Source organism: Corvus kubaryi, unplaced genomic scaffold, assembly GCF_017639235.1.
Source record: "Corvus kubaryi isolate FWS band 111438036 unplaced genomic scaffold, C.kubaryi_AGA036_p1.0 37334, whole genome shotgun sequence".
Taxonomy (NCBI): Eukaryota; Metazoa; Chordata; class Aves; order Passeriformes; family Corvidae; genus Corvus; species Corvus kubaryi.
Genome location: NW_024581108.1, coordinates 5,290,105 through 5,307,462, shown reverse-complemented (window position 1 = coordinate 5,307,462; position 17,358 = coordinate 5,290,105). Strand labels below are relative to the sequence as shown.

The window sequence follows — 17,358 nt, the reverse complement described above, 5'->3', positions numbered from 1 at the left end:
CAATAATAGTTGAGGTAGATCAAGAAATGGTCCAAAACTCCATTTCAAAGGCTGTCAATTTGGCATCTCGCAAAGTAAAACACAATCATGAGCATGGTCTCATGAGAATGAAGGAGATTTATGAAAATATGAAAAGAAAAAAAATTAAAATCCTAGAACATGAGTATTTATTGATAGCCTAAAATAATCAAATTGTGAATAAACCAAATACTCTGAAACCTGAGCAGCAGAGTATAATTTAGCATTATCTGGACTCTTAGTCTGCTGAGCAATTTGATGCAGTACAATCAGGGTTTTAAATGGAGTATGTGAGCACCAGTGAGAAGTATGCATTACTGAACCATACTGTGTGCTGAGTCTTAAGATACTAATATCATATTTTTCTACAATCCAATTGAGAAAACTGCTCTTAAGTAACTGTAACATAGATGGTTTTTTCAAACGGCTCATTAGAAAAAACATGAAGGCAGGTTCAGTAAAGAACCCAACATAATTGTTAAAAGATCTGTTCCTCAGTCTTCAGCAGGTAAAGTACATGGCAGACCATAAAAGACCACACAGGAAAGCTGCCTCTTCAGCAAGAGAGCAGCACAAAGCCCAAGATGCAGAGCAAGCTTAGTGTCTCCACTGAGCCTCAAGCTTCAGATCCCACAATAACTAAGCCTTTCAGCAGTGCAAAAAGCAACCAACCAGCCTTACTAGCAGAAGCTTTACTGTTACTGTATCGTGGCAGTTCCTGCAATATAGACTACAAAAGTCATGGGGAGCTGATGGAGCCCAAGAGCAGCTGTTCAGAGCACGGGGCAGAAGGAGATGTCACACACACGAGAGCCCCACTTCAATAACCACCCGGAGCACTCTGCCACCACCAATGCCTTGTCAAGTACAAGTATCTTGCCACCAGATGTTTCCACTCTCTTGCTACAGAACCACCTTGGGAAAAGAACTACAGAATATTGCACGTAAATAATAATTCTAATTATTAAAGTACAATGTGCTTCGAGTTTTGGCACATTATTCCAAGTGTTCATAGATGATGAACTGTGTTAAGGATCATTTTAAAGTGAAGAACTCATCCCAGTCTTTATGCTACTGACTCACAGCTGAATAACTTCAGAACAACACTGCACATATATTGGTGACCTCACGAAAAGCAAGTTTACTGAAGCACTTTAAAAACACCTGTAAAAAGATATTCCTCATCCCTGAAAGAAGGGCTGTGTAAATGATTGCTATTAGTTCCATTCTTGTATTTTCAGATCTCTTAAATTTACAAGAAACATACACAACAGTGCCAGAAAAACTAGTCTACCAAGGAGATCTGAGAACCACTAACTTGGGAAGCCCTCATTCAGTGCTCTGCTGGTCTTCTGAACTTAATGAAGAGAGCTGGATCCTGTTTTAGTCATAAAATTAATCTTATTAAAATCTAAGGTGGTCATGCATGTAGAACAACTTAATATTTAGTACTTTAGCAGCAGTGTGTGATAGCACAACACAATTTAAGCTGGTTGTATAAATACATCCCTGACATCTTACAAGTAGCATCATCAACAACATTAAGTTTAAAAAGGCACACCAAAATCACAGCAAGATACTGGCTATTTACACAAATCTACATAAAAATCAACAGTCACTCTTGTCATGGCTAGAAATTTCATCATTAGCAGTAACCCATAACTGGTTTTGGCACTGATGCATACATAAAGGAAAACATACAACCTAACATAGGGACCATGAAAGCATCTGCCTGCGAGCTGTAGGCAAATATTTTTTTAGATCTATTATACAAAAGAACACATACAAAAGCAATACAAGCAGCTGCTGTAACACACTTCAGGCCTCTGAACAAGCATCAGCTTATGAATTGCCTAACAGAACACCACTTCAACACAAATGGTTCCTTAAGTGTTTTTTTTTAATAACATATTGAATGCAAACATTGGAGCTAAGCTGTAAGAATGTCTAGGAAGCCTAACTTTTGTCTAGAAAACCTAGTTTTATGTCTAGTTTTGTTTAGTATTGTTTTGTTCTACAGACTATTCATCTAAATAAAATGAAATCCAAATAAAACACAGTATGATCCTGGACTAGTTACTATCTTCTAAAAGGCATAATATCTTATTGAGACAAGATTAGACAGAATAACAAAATCAATATATATGCAATTTGAAACTGGGAATTTATAACAATGACAGATCTTCCTCTGCCTCTTTATGGAGATGGTTCTCAGCATTGCAGAAGTAACAATAGTGGTTTTCAGAAAAATGGACACAACAATACTGCAAGGCTGATTCTTGCCTTTAAGTCAGATAAGCAGAATAGCAGCATGGAGTCCATGTAGCAGAAGATAAACTTGTTTGATTTGTTGAAAGATGATAATTTAGTGTGAACAACTAGACAGAAAAAGTATGCAGCAACAGCCTTTTAATAGATCAGAGTAAGTGAGGTTATGTGAAACAAGGGCAGGAGAGTAATTAGGCAAAACAATTAGAATAGACCCTTCTAACTAATTTTCTGGCTGTATGATTCAGGAAATATTTGTATTCAGATCCTATTCACTTTTTTCAGAAACAAGCATTTTTCCATTTGTGACAATAACATGCTATTTGTCAATACATGTTCTTTGAAAAAAAAAAAACCAGAAATCAGTATACAGTAAGTACTTGACCTAGTCAGTCTAATTATTTAATTCTTGCACTGCTCATCTATTTCTAAACGAAACCACAAGAGCAGCTATGTGGGTATTTTCTTTAGCAAGGACTGGAAACTCACAAGTTTGTGACTCATTGTTCCGCAGCTGAAAACAGCTGTGCCACATACAACTGACTGAACTGATCCTCTGAACATGACTCACGGTTCTACCAAAATCTGTCGATTTTTGTCAATCTGCTACCAGCAAGAGGCCACCGCATCAGGACACAAACACCTCCATACAAATTCTTGGAAACTCTCCTACAGCCTCTCTGCTCAAGTCTTCCCACCTGCTTCAGGAGTCTCCTCAGGGCAGAAAGGGGCAGCAGTGGCACTGGAGGAGACACAAGGTATCCAGACGTCGGCTAAAGCCGGTTAGGTGTACACCCTGCCATCAATAAACACCACAACCTGAAGTTTGTACAAATCTGCTCTCTGTAATTCACAGTGATTTAAGGATGGCAGAGGGAGCAATAAATTGGTTCAAATGACATTTCCTTTTCAATATCAGTATGCCTTGCCACTCAAGGGTATTTCTGATTAATTTTTTTGACAGTTGCAGAGAACTAGCAAAAAGTAAATTGCCCCATTTTCGTATTTGTCAAAATAAGTCCAGTTACTGTCTGCTAAATGTGGTCATTTCTTGTATGCAATAGAGGACACTGAAGAACATGTATAGGAAATCCAAGGACCTCCTAACAGACAATATGGAAATCACTTCTTTTTGTCAATGACTACTGTTGTGAAAACTTAGAAGTTTTTATTAAAAAAAAAAAAAAAAAAAAAAAAAAAAAAAAAAAGCATACCCATTTCAAAGCCAGTTGAGGGGGAGAAAAAAACCACCACACACAAATTGTTCAGCCATCATGTGCCCTTTCAGTGAAATCTGTAGCCGCTCAAGATCTCTAGTTTATTTTCCACTTGGGACACTAATAATTGGTAAGTAAAGACTGAGAAATTATAAAGGTTGGAAAAGAATATTACTAAATTAGAGTAGAACAAATTTTAAAAGGAATTTCCCTAGTTAAAAATCATTCTCACAATTATAAACAGTGAATAAAGTTAAAGGAAGCACAAAAGAGCAGGCTAGACTTTACAATGAGAACTTTCATGAGGAAAGCATGATAGAAAACTAAGCAAAAGCCACTTCCTCACAGCAGCATATTTCAGTTCTGAAAGGGTATCTGAGGCAAATTATTCACAAGTTATGAAAGATCCAATATCAAAGTAAAAAGAAATCACTGACCCAGATTAAAATCCAATACTAAAGTAAAAAAATCATTGACCTGGATTAAGATCCAATACTAAAGTAAAAAAATCACTGACCTGGATTAAGTTCTCATCAGTATCTCAGCATGAAACAAATACTGCAAAGCTACTCTAGTACTTCAAATAACATGAAACCATAACATCAGCAAGCATAAATGGATGAGCTTCACAATAATTATTCTTCAGATGCATGTTCTCCATTAAACTGAGAAACTGCATGAAAAAATTTTCATTTAGTTCCATGAGAACCTTTAAAAAAATAACTCACAAATGGTAATATTGAACTGCTTCAGCCTCAAGCAGAGAAATAATGTGAACAAACCACGACAAAAGGTGCAAATTTACAGAACAGTCACTGGCCACTGATGCCTTGACCTTCCTGAGCTTTTGCTGACAGCACATCCACTTCCATGGAATAACCAGCTGGGCATCACCCCCTTCTGTGCCTGCAACTTCTATGAATTATACCAGGGCTATGAAGACTATGTCCATCCACAGAGAGCAAGCAAGCAAAACTGCAGAAACCTGAAGAAACAAACTATTTGCTATCAAGGTAAGCCGTCAGGGACATCACTGTGTAGAGAACGCTTGTATCTCACAATACAGATACTCAGTGTAGTGGCTGTTTCACTTGGAGTGTTAATGGTCTTCTCGCCTCCAGTCTAGGAAGCAGAAATAAAATTATCATGTCTATCAGCCTCTGACAAGGGAGTGGAATTCACTGGAAAAAAGATACAGAAACCACTGAGCCCGATGTCCAACATGAAGGAGAAGCAGGATGAACGAACTGGCTAGCAGGACTGGCTATTTCTGCCTTGTAAGCAACATTGAAAATCAGTCTGAGAAGTAGTTAAAAATAAGCACCATTCCCATCATCCCCACCTGCTCCGTCAGGACACAACCACAGAATAATATTGCTTAAGCACTGGCATGGTGGCACAAACATCCAAAGGCTGGTGGCAAGGGCAGGAATCAAGTAACACTGCCTTTGAAAAGAGCAAGTTTCCAGTCTGATTCACCCTGCAGGCTGCCAGCACTAGGTTTTATCCTCATCACTCCACCAGAGTGATCTGCTTTATCACCTGGAGCAGAGCATCAAAACAGTTTTGGGGACACCCTCACATATGTTGCAAACCTCTGACTGCAACAGGGAGGTGGCAGAAATTTTTGAAATAATGACTCATTTACTAGAAGTAGTCACTGAAAAGCAGTTTAAAACAGCCCAGCATGAGATTGCTGATCAAGCACTGTCCAGTCCTTTGAATCCTATTTTCAATGGTCCTAAAAGTGTAACTTCCACCAGAGCCTTCATGCCCAACACATCCACGCAGCTTCCGGAGGAGACGTGCTCTTATCCATGTAGGAAACAGATTTCAGACAATCTGCAGAGGGATGAAGCCAACAGGAACAGTGAAGACAACAGGGCAGTGGAAACAGTTGAAAGGAAGAAAGAGCATCAGGAAAGAAGGGAAAGAGGAAACAGATGCACTGGCAGGAGAAGAAAATACAAGTGGGAGGGGAAGGCAAATGTAGAAGGCGAAATTAATACAGACCAGTTAGAGAGAGCACAAGTACAACCAAACTGCAGAACAGATAAGTCAAAATGAGTGAGAACTATAAACAAGGGGGGTAAAATTATAATAATAAAAAAAAACCCCAGACCTGTCACAGCAGTACTTCTTATTAATCACAGAGCAGTCTGGGTTTCTGATAGGTGAGATCAAGACTCACCTAGGTGAGTCAAGGAAGAAAAATGTGAGAAACAGAGAAGATTGAAAAAAACTTGTCACTACCAAACCTGTCAGGAAAATAAAATATTCTACAGAAACCCTAACATTTTAAATTCTGCTGCTCTTTCAAAACAAGATGAAAGGTATTTTAAGTTCATTAAACTTTAACATTACTTTATTGAAACACTGATTTTGAGGTCAAACTCTAATACTCTTCAGCACAAAACAGGAAAAGCTGAATACTACCCCATTTCTTTTCCAAATAGTTTTAAGAACATCTTCCAAGAATGGCATTCCTGCAAAACCTTTTGAGGGCTAATTTTCCTGCTGAACTGCTTCACCACAAATTTTAGATTAGACACAACATTAGATGAAATCACTCATTCCTCACTGGAATTAAAAGATCCATCGCTTAGGAGTTATTTCCAAACCTAAACATTTAGCAAAATGCATTTTGGGCCACAAATTCGAACAAACGTTTTTAAGACTTAAAAAGCCATTCCATCACATGGAAATGGACACAAGTTCTGAGCCAGAAAGAACAAGTCCTTAATTAATATGACAACTACCTTTAGAGGACCTACACAGAGAAATCCCACCAAGACAGCAATTTTGCCCCAAAAAAGAACATCTCAGGCTTTCTTCGCTGCCAAGCAGGGGTCACATGAACACATTACAATCACTGTAATACTACTGATGGAAGGATCCACTCCTCAGGCCTCTTCCTAGTGAGGTGTGCTAAGAGACAGTGTTACATAATACATTCCCCCTCTTGTTTGAGGACTTTATCAGTTCTTTTCTTATGTTTCTCTTATTGGTCATGGCAAATAACTTGTAATTTCTTTTTTTAAAATTATCTATTTCTTTTACTTCATAGGAGCTATTTTTAACACTAGAGAATAATTCACATTACATTAATATTGCTAGAGCTTGTGCTCTTGAAATAATGTGATGCACAATGGGGCTTCCAAGCAACAAAAAACTACGTGCTCAGAAAAGAGAAAGCAGATAGTTTAAATTAAGCAGATTCCCCAGAGGTCTGCGAATCTGAGCAATTATAGCTGGGGAGACACACAAATTTGAAATATGCTCCAGTGTGCTGCTCAGGAGCTTCTCATGAAGTGCAGCTCACCCTGTACCCGGCATGGCTCAGCTATCCCTATATCCACACTCTCCCATCACCGTCTGCGTTAACAGGCAAATGTCCCAGGCAGCAAAGCCTTTCATCTCAGCTAATCATTTTACCAGGGTCTTCAGCAGAAAGGAGAACTATAGGGCTATGATACTACTATAGAGGCATTCCAACAGGATTACAGGAGTCACTTCCATAAAGCTTCATAAAACCTGCAGCAGCACAATATAAGTGTAGCTACCAGCACTTACTGAGGCACAGTACTTCTAAACAACAACATTGCTTGAAGGCATCACTGAGAACAATTGGGGAGTTAAACCTCAGCTTTTAAAAGAGGGCCATCTGTTCGGCATACTTGCAGTGAAACCAGCGGCCTCAGCACAATCCACAGAGAAGATGCATCACCATATTCAGTGCTGCCAACCACAAATGCAAACTGAATGAACACAGACTCTGAATAACTTTCTCATTACTACCTGTAGTGATTAACATCAAGACACAGTGGTGGGGAAATGTGCACTGCCCTCTTTGTGATGGAGAAAAAGATCAGGACAGGCAGAACTCAAAACAAAATGGCTCAAGTTAACTCTTAAGACTCCCATTAAACCTCAGGATATTACACACCTGTTAAAGGCCACTTAAGATTTTAACATATTCTGCACTTTTAAAAATGCTCTAAAAATTCAGTCAAACCAAACATCGCTAAGAGGATACATACACGTCCCAAACAAGCCCTCTGGGGTATGGCCCAAAAATTGTTACTTCACATCAAGCATCCAAAAAGCTAAGTGAGATACACACACACACACAAAAGAAAGGGGAAAAAAAAGAGAGAAAAGGAAAGTGGGAAATCAAAGTTCAGCAGGAATTTTCAACAATATTTAAAAATAAGCACTAGACAATTCAGAAAAGTATATACAACCCGATACCCTGCATTGCTTTGTGCGCATACATGGAGGGTAAACCATTAAGAGAAAGTGAAACCTTAATATTTCCACACACAACTTCACACAATTTAGCAAAATTGGTACTACTGTGAAATGCAAAACTTGAGCCACAAGGTAGCACAAAGAGGCTTTCAAAACAGCTGCCTCAATGTAAGTTAGGTTTTAAAACCTTAGCAGAAATCCCTTTTCAACCAACCACACATCAACTGACCATAAGACCAAAGGCAGGGGCCTGCAAGGGCACTTAAGGGAGTCTCAGTCTTTCTGGTTTGAGAGTGAAAGATGCTTCAGGCAATACCAATAGTTTGAACATTCTTGCTGGTGTTTCCTACACTCTACTTATTTTCCAGATAAAAGAAATTCAAAGCTTGATCTAAATCCTATTATAGAGATAAGTAGGATTAATGAGTGTTCACTTCAAGTTACAATTCACATGGTAGCACTATGTCATCACCATACTTCCACCCAGAGACACCTAAAATCTGACGGGGTATTAGTGCAGAGAAGGCGTGGTCCTCCATCTACCTTTAACCTTCTTTGTGCTGGAATCAGACATACTTACTCAGAGATCCTGAGCAATTCAGAGGAAAAAATACCATGGCCATCATGGCCTTTTATCAGCTGATATCAGGCATCACTGCTACATGAGGCAGTAGCTGATGGGAATTTGAAGTCAATCACTGGAACACATAAGTATAACTTAAATCTTGACTGCTAACATGCAAGCAGAACACAAGGAATTACACAATCTATGATGATGCTATAATTTTTACGGTATCTTAGAGTGTGTGCAAGCAAAATAACACATTCCTTTCTTAATGCATCAAATTTCCTACACAACAGTGAAGTGCAACTGCTGTGACAATTAACATTTTTAAGGGCCAAGTTCTAATCACTCCATTTTAGTTGACTGTCAGGTTTCTTTCCATGTAGAAACAGTGTGAATGAAGGAACAAGCAATGGTACAAAATACCCTAAGTATAGATTATACAGCACATACCATTATATAACTCAGAAACAATTGGGTAAATTTGATGGTGCCAAGGATTAAAGGGCATATTGAAGGATTTTGAAAACACAGATCATCTTGTTCTGCTAAGCTTTACCAGTTAAAAATATGCTTTTAAAAATGCCTTGGTTTGTTGGGTGGTTTTGGTTGGAGTTTTTTTTCCAGAAAATATTTGATTATAGCAAATTTTTTTTTTTTTTTGCTTCTGCAAGGCAATCATACTATAGTCGCTATATGATTCAAATTAAGTTTCACAGATAGAATGAGCAAAAAAATAAATACTGACAGATAAACTGAATACTTATTGACCAATTATCAAATAAAAATCTGAATGAAAGTAAAGGTCAAAAATATTTTTGATTGTAATATAAGACAACTGAACCATACCTGTAGGTCTGCAAAAGGATTTTAAATAGTACATGAGTGGCTTTTGTACAAATTGCTGCAATACCTCTATAGTATGCAATTTGTGTCTAATGTTTCATGTTCTGAATAAACAAAGAAACAAATATCCTACTAATAGTCCTTCAGTGTTTCACGTTACCAAGGCATTCACTATTGACATTTAGTATAGGATGACAGAAAGGGTCATTGACCAATATTTTTCCAAAAGATACATTCTCACTTGACAGTGTGGTGAGCTGAAGCCAATAGCATTCATTGAGCTTTGACAGAATATCTTTCTCTTAAATACAAAAATTCAAAGCCTTACTATACAGATGTCAGTTCAGATTGCATTCTACACATCGTAAGTCTTAGCAAACAACTGGTATTTCACAATGCCTCAAGTCTGAAACATGCTTGTCAAAGCAAAATAAGAGGAAAGAAAAGGTAGCTTCAGATTATGCCAAGTACATTAAAAAGTGCAGGGGAAGAAATTAATAGCCATTTAATAAACTGCACATCAGTTAGTATTTCTCAGTGAAATAGAACTTCTGAAATACTGAAATAATACAATGTAAGGTAGTACAAAACATTCCTATGAAGTATTATGGAATGAGATGGAAGTACTGCAATGCTGTTTCACAGCAACAGAAAGGAGAAGAAAAAATCAAAGGATTTTGATGGGGCATTTTGTTCAGTTTGGTCTTCAAAGAACTACAGGTACAATTTTAGTATTGGGGGAACAAGTTCAAAAACTGACACCTCTATATCAAGTAAAACTTAAAGAAGATAAAACTGTCAGTGATCTAATAAAACAATACATATTCCTCTGTACTCAGATGCCCACACAATGCAGTGCACAAGCCAGGACTTCCCTGCCTGCTCCAGGCAGTGACACACTCGGGTCTGGACAGAAGCTGCCCTCTCTCCCGGCATGTAGCAGCACAGAGAGGGGAGCACACCCCAGCGGCTTTCCTTTGCAGCCACAGGCACTTGTCCTATTCCCCTCTGGGTCAGCTGCTGGTCAGGGAGCCAACACGACTTCAGCAGAAGGGTCTCCTCTATTTCACCAATATCAAACTGTTCTCTGGAAGTCCTTCCCGCCCGTGGCTCTCAGCAGCCTGCTAGCTGCTGCTCCCAGTTAACCCTCCTCCCCAACACCCACACCAGTGAAACCCAGGCTCAGCTATGCCAGGGCCCTCCTGGCGCGGCCAAGATGGATGCACCACCACACTCCCTGCGGGGTCTGCCTCTCACCCCTGCCAGCTGCCTTGCCTCTCTCTCCCCTTGCAGCCCTTTCTCTCCTTACTCTCTATTTCTTTACAACTATGATTTCATCAACTCTTTTGACCTTCAAAGGAGAGCGGAAAGGGATGCATGTGAGAAATCCAAGATCCTCTATCTCTCCAATGCACAAACTGTACTGATGTTTTCTGCTAACCCAGCCTGATGTGCAGTGCTGCAGCCTGGCAAATAACCTCCTGCAACTCACAGCCGTAAGGCAGCACGTTATAACAGACTGGCATGCTAGCAATGATAAAGCCGCTATCCATTATCATTAAAGAATAACACAGCATATCCAAGATTGAGTTTCTGTACTTATCTTGCAATAAATACCAAAATTCTTAAGTGTCTTGCTTACTGATACCCTTTTAAAACCAGCTTCCCAACTTCTTCTGACCATTCTCTCTAATTAATTTTGTTTCCCTCGATTATTTCCTCCTACTTCTTATATATATATATATATATATATATATATCTATCTCCTTTAACCCATTTGATTTGTTTCTTTTCATAAGCAGTCCTTCAACTTGCCACTGTCACAGGTCTCCCACCTTTGTCAGACAAGGCTTAGAAAAAAACTTGGCTTTTCCCACATGACACAGCAGCATGCCATACACAGACATTAATTTATATTATCCACTGCTGGCACATGCTACAGCCTCTGTGAGAAACCAGCACAAATATTTTTTCTGTAAATGCATTACATAGCTGCCAGCACACCAAAATTCTGTGCAGAAGGGAACATTTGAGACACCTCTTGGCAAGATACATAAGCTGCATTTAATAACTGTATAATAAACATAACATGTAAAGCAAGCTTTACCCTAGACTACAACTGCAGTTTTTCCTTCCCCCTGCAATGAAAAAGAATCCATGTGAGTCAATTAAAATCATTACATCAGTTTTCAAGAGCTATTTTCTTTATCTTCTTAAGGTAGGAAGAATTACCTAGAAAAACCAGGTCACTACTTTTTCATCAGTCTTTTCTTAGAACAAAACAGAGGTCATATTAAGGTTTTGCTTTGAACAAATATTTGTTCAAAACATTTTATCAAGTCCAACACATATAAGATATGCATATGTACACACAACATACACATAGATAAATACGCTTTTTCTGGATAATATATCTTATGGCCAATATAGTTTTCATTTAAATGAATCATGGAAATAAAGTTAAATGTGGTAAAGATGCTAAGTGGACCAAAGTACCAGCAAGTAAGCAAAGAGACTGAAAACATTTGAAAACTGAATTCTTTTAAATGCATGTGAATATACAGTAAGATTCAAAGAATTCAAGAAGAATAGGGGGCAGTTAAAGACATCTCTTGTTTCTACACCGACAAAAGCTGAACCAGTTTCTACACTCTTGTTCAAGCACAAGAAGTTTTACAGTTTCAGAAAAACTGTATTAATCTAAATGTATCTTTGTGGTACTTCCTAGCACCTTACGTAACAAGAAAACACAGCATATCCAGCTGTGAGGAGCTTACAGAGGGGGATGCACACTCAGGATAGGAAATCAGGGTTGTCACCTGGGGGGAATGGGGAAGCCTCACACCAAAGGCAGGATCAGAGGAAACAGAGAGGTATGTCTCACTCAGCACAAACACATCCTGAGACTACCTGCTACCACTGTAACCAAGAAAAATAAACTCCTGTATAAAACGCTCTGTCAGCACACCAAAATATTACATGGATGACAAAGATAACCAACTTCCTTTGGACAACATGGTCACACCAAAAAAACTCCCTAAAATTAGAAAATACTTGAACTTTTAATACTAAGTGAGGAGTATTTTGTTTATTTTTATTAGAATAATAGGAAATAGTTATTTTTAATATTTAATCTGTGTCAACATCCCCTTTAGGTAAACTCCCATGCCAGTATTGCATTAAGTGCTGTTTTCCTGTTTAGCAATCTCTCACAAGTTAACTAAATGCCTTGCAAAAACCATTTCAAAACTAGTTTGCAAAGTACTAAAGATAAAAGATAAGCATTAAACAGATGACATGTTCTGCAAATCCATCATAATCCATTGGTTTAGGTTTTACATTTCTGGTGAGAAATTACTTAAGTTCTTGTCTGATTATGATTAAACATTAAGATTAGTACTTTCTGTTATGGATCACTTCTATTTTTATTACTTTTACCAGCCTACATTAGCCAAGAGGCAGCATGTGTGGTGAGTGAACAGCTCTGAAGACACAGACACTGAGCTTCAGTGCTCCATGCTCTCACTGTCACCAGAGACTGATGCTCCACTTCAGGGGAAACCCTGCAACACACCAGCACACCAGTCACACCTCCCTTATTCATTTAGCGCATTCCCTCTTCTAGCTCCATTCCCAGCAGCTATAGTGTTTAAGTGTTTGGTGCCTGCAATAAGACCACTTTCAAAACACTAACTGAATCAGACAGGCTCCCCTACAGTTAAAGGCCAAAAGGTATTACTTGATCCACCTCTTACATTTCCTTTTCTGATGGCACACACACAGGTTGAACTAACTCAAGTTGTTAGCTCGTGGGAGTTCAAACAACAAAGTAAGTTTAAGCATTGACACAAGAGCTCTTAATAGAGCTGACATTTTTCTGTTCTGTTAAGAGTGGAAAAAAAAAAAACCCTGGACATGCATGTCCCTGAACCTGAATTTCCAATCTCATACAAAGCCCATGTGTAATTTTTCACAGGGAACCTCACACCAAGACACACCAGCTTCTCAGACAGGAGCCAGGCAGCACTGAGCTGGCAATCCGGAAGAGGAAGGCTCAGTGCTGCTTAGCCTTTATATATGCGAGGTTTATACTTTTAACATCTGAGGTTCACTGTCTGTAAAGTGTAACTGACTGAATCAGCTTCTGCTCTTCATAGGACAACTTCCACTAACCAAATATACGTATGTTCATAAGCATACAGTAATGCAGATGAAAACAGACAGCATTCAAAAAGGTTCAAACCCCAATGTTATGCATATGACTACCACGGCCTAAAGCCACTGAGACATTTCTCTTGCACAGGCATTATCTCCAAAAAGGTAAAGGGGCAGAATCCACAGATCTCAAACGCATAAAACAGTCCACCCTTGAAAACAGATGTGACAAGGTGCATGGCTGGTGATGGAACAAAGGCATGTGGTTCCCTGTGCTAGCCAGCCCATAGAAGAGAACGCACCCCCATTGCCATTTGGTCAAGCACATTTGTGTTGCAATGCTGAGCATCATCAATCTCAGTTTCTACTCCTGTCCCAGCAAATCAACAGTGCTCCTGTTTGAATCAGGCTCCACCAAAAAGCAGCATCTGGCACTGCAGCATCAGTCACAATCCCTCTGCACTTTTCATATAGCTTATGAGGGGTTACCAAGGACTACTGAGCAGAGCTGATGAGCATCACTGATGTGTGATCTGTCACATTTATTCTGAAAAAATAAATATGTAACAAAATGAAAAAGACTTGACACGCCAGAGGACTGACACCTACTCCCAGGTCTGCCAGAGGCACTGCCTCTCACTTTCCTGTTCTTTGGAGCTGGTGCATTTGTAACCAGCCTCCAAGACATGAAAACTTGGTTCATAGAGAAAGGCCTGAAACATCAACTGCAGTAAGAGACACAGCCAAAATCTAACAGTCTGACTTCAATGAGGCCCATTCATGAAGCTTTCATCCACCCTTCTCAGTCGCTGTATTGATCAAAACTTGTGCAATAAGAATCCCCTGACCCATTCTAAGACTTAGTGGAAGAAAACAACATCAGATCAAGGAATACAGGAGCTGCAGCTCAGTTTTAGAAGATGAGGGATAAGTGCCATATGAAGTTCAAACAGGTCAGCTAGTCAGTACAGACACAGCAGCATTTTCAGACAGACTCTGCAGTCAGTGGCCAAGAAGATTTTCATCCTAATGCCAACTCTGCTCTGCCTCCAGTGCCTGTAACTCATTACCCCACAAGCAACAGGTGAGCTAGCTTGTGTTTCTACAAGACCCCAAGATCCTATGTACAGCAACTTTATGATGCAAATCTACTGTGATGCAGTATTAGTTTACTGACAAGTACTATTCTGACAAACTCACAACTTCGGGCCCAACTCCAAGCAGATCTCACCAACTGAATAATCTTCACGCCACTGAGACTTCTCCGTAAGTTATTACTATGAGCTCTTTACAGTCTCAGCCACAAACTACAAGCAACTGGCAGAATTTCAATTTCAACAATTTTTGAAATTTTCACTTGAGTGATCATTTCCAGCAAAAAGGGTGTCCTCCAAAGACTTTTCAAAAACCCCACAGAACCTCACTAAGATCACTGAATCTTGAACTCACAGAACACAAAGGTAACATTCCCAGTAAATTTAACACTATGTGGAGTTACCCATTATAGATTTTGATCCAGCAACAGTTCCTTTTGTTTAAAAAGTAAAATTAGTGTAGGGCAGAGAAATGCATCACTGGAGAGTGCAGTCTGCAGCATTGTAGACTTCAGGTACCTCAGGCATACAGCAAACAAGGAGACAACCGTTGTAAATAATCCAAGATCTACAATTATAATCCATAGTTCAAACATACTTAAATAAGTATTAATCTTGATTCCCAAACCTGCTCTAACAAAGAAGACAACAAAGCATTTTGATACTTAGTTTTAGTAGACAGAGGGAGACTACCACGGTTTTAATTCATCAAAAATAAAATCAAGTAATAGTGGTCCAGATAATCAACATTAATCTAGAATTCAAGATGATGCAATGAGTTAGCCATCTCAAAAATACTGTGTAATATCATGACAACACCTTTCTAGTTCATTAAAAAAAAAAAACAAATATAAACCAAGGCTCTGGTTTAGCAAGAGCTGAAACTCACAAGTTGTAATGGTACAGAGAAAAAACTGAGCTGGATTCCTTCCACCCAGAGAAGCCCACCCTTTGTGCAGCTCCATCACTCACATGAAGTCTTGCCTCTGCATATGCCATTCAAGCAGGCACTTGAGCTCTCAAGTACACTGAGATAGCCTTTATGCCATTCACATCTAGTGCAAGAGTCTCAGAGCTTTGAGTCTGACTAGCTGAACTACATTTTCCCCTTCTGCACTCTGAGCTTCCAGAAAATGCTGCCTTGGTAGTAAGACACAGCTGCTAAAAGAAAAAATTAATAAGAAATAAAATAACTGGGTTTATAAGCAAACATCGACAAAGACATGGACAAAGTAGCGTAATTCACTACTACTGCTTTTTTGCCAGCATCCTAAATGTGAATAGCAATAGCAATATTATTATAAATCAAAAAGAGAACCATAACATTGAAATGTTACAGTACGTCTGTTTCTCAATGTTTTAAAACACATGACAGGCTCAGAAGTTAGTTTCCTTCCAGACAACATCTGCTTGGCTGCCACCACCTCTGCCGAGGCATAGGTGTGCATGAAGCAGTGACAGGAAGTCATGTATATATAGTCTCTTCTTGAATTATTAATATAATCTTATCTCGATATCTGAAACCAACTTTATGAGTCACAGTAACAAAGCATTAGTCCAAACTAAAAACCGCGTTTAAAACAGGGCTGAATTAGGAATTACACTTGGGTATTAAATAATTATTCCAAATATCAACTTAAAAAGACAAAAATAAAAGGGTCTGAATAAAATTTTAAAAAAATAATACTACACAAGCAACCAGCTACCAAGAATACGATTTCTCATTACTAATCAGTCTTCTCCATTCAACTCCGTAAGTCACAAAAAACTGGGAAGAGCAGCTCACTGGCGCTACCAGGGCTTCATCCGCCGCTTCCCACAGCCCCTGCTCTGCCTTCCCCGCTCCTCAGCCACATCGGCCCGGCGCCCACCCTCCCCACCACGTCCCTAGGTGTAGCCAGAAAAACTAGAAGCAAGAGGTCGTTCGATTTGTAGCCTGCTCACATTAAATAGTAACGCACACAGACGTTCAATTGTTGACCCTGGGACTACTGCGGGAACTTCTTCCCACGGCCACCCCGCGACGGGCCCGGGGAACTCTCACCCGAACCGCCTCCCGCTGCGGAGGTTTCGGGAGCCGCCAGCCCGGCGCTGAAGCTGAGCCCTGTCCCAGCACCCAGGACGGGACGCGCCGAGCCCGGGCTGGACGGCCGCACCGCGCAGGGAAGGTGCCGGCAGGGACTGCCCCAGGTCCAACTCACGCTCACCGCCCTGCGGGCGCGGAGGCTCCGGGCTGGAGAGAGGCAGCGGCAGCACCCCGCGGGTCCCGCTCCGCGCCGCCACAAGTCGCAAGGCAAAGCACGCGGAGACCCCGCGCGCGGCGCGAAGGGCGCGGACACGGGCAGCGGACAGGGGCTGGGGAGAGCGGCCTCACCTGGGACATCTGAGGGCGCAGGTTGATCTCCTTGAGGTTGATGGAGTGGCTGCGGAGGTTGTTGAGCAGCTGGCAGAGCAGGACGCCGTCGCGCAGCGTCTGCGCCAGGTCGAAGACCTGGGCCGTGTCCCAGGTCACCCGGTGGTTGGGCGGCAGCACCTTGCAGCTGATCAGCCACTGCCCGCACTGCTTCCAGGGCTCCATCGCCGCCACCACGCCGCGATGCTGCGGCCGCGGCGGCCCCTGCTGCGCCCTCCCGCCACCGCCGGTACCCCGGCCGGCCCGTCCCGCCCCGCCCCGCGTCCGCGCCCGCCCCGGGAGGCGGGTCCGGCGGCTCCCACCGCCCCTCGCCGCGCCCCGCACCCGCCCAGCCCAGCGCGCCCGCACCTGCCCGTTCCGCGGCGGCCTCGCTGGAGGCGGGAGCGTGTGCCCCTGGCAGCCGTCGCCGAGCAGCTCCCAAGGCCGATCCGTGAAGGTTCTTGTCTCGTCTGCTCGCCCGATGATGGTGTAAACACAGCACCTGCGGCACACAAGGCGCAGCTCTGAGACGCAGGTGTAGATAGCAGCGCA

At 41.0% G+C, this 17,358-nt stretch overlaps 1 protein-coding gene across 3 annotated transcripts in view; it reads right to left on the bottom strand.

Moving 5' to 3' along the window:
- Positions 1–17,064, bottom strand: part of VAV3 (vav guanine nucleotide exchange factor 3) — a 152,871-nt gene extending 135,807 nt beyond the window's left edge. For 2 of the 3 annotated variants that reach the window (XM_042029991.1, XM_042029992.1), the window contains exon 1: positions 16,789–17,064. In XM_042029991.1, the coding sequence (XP_041885925.1) occupies positions 16,789–16,992 (204 nt within the window). In that variant the 5' untranslated portion in view covers positions 16,993–17,064. The remainder of the gene's footprint in view (positions 1–16,788) is intronic. The other variant, XM_042029993.1, reaches the window with a different exon arrangement.
- Positions 17,065–17,358: the final 294 nt, after the last annotated feature.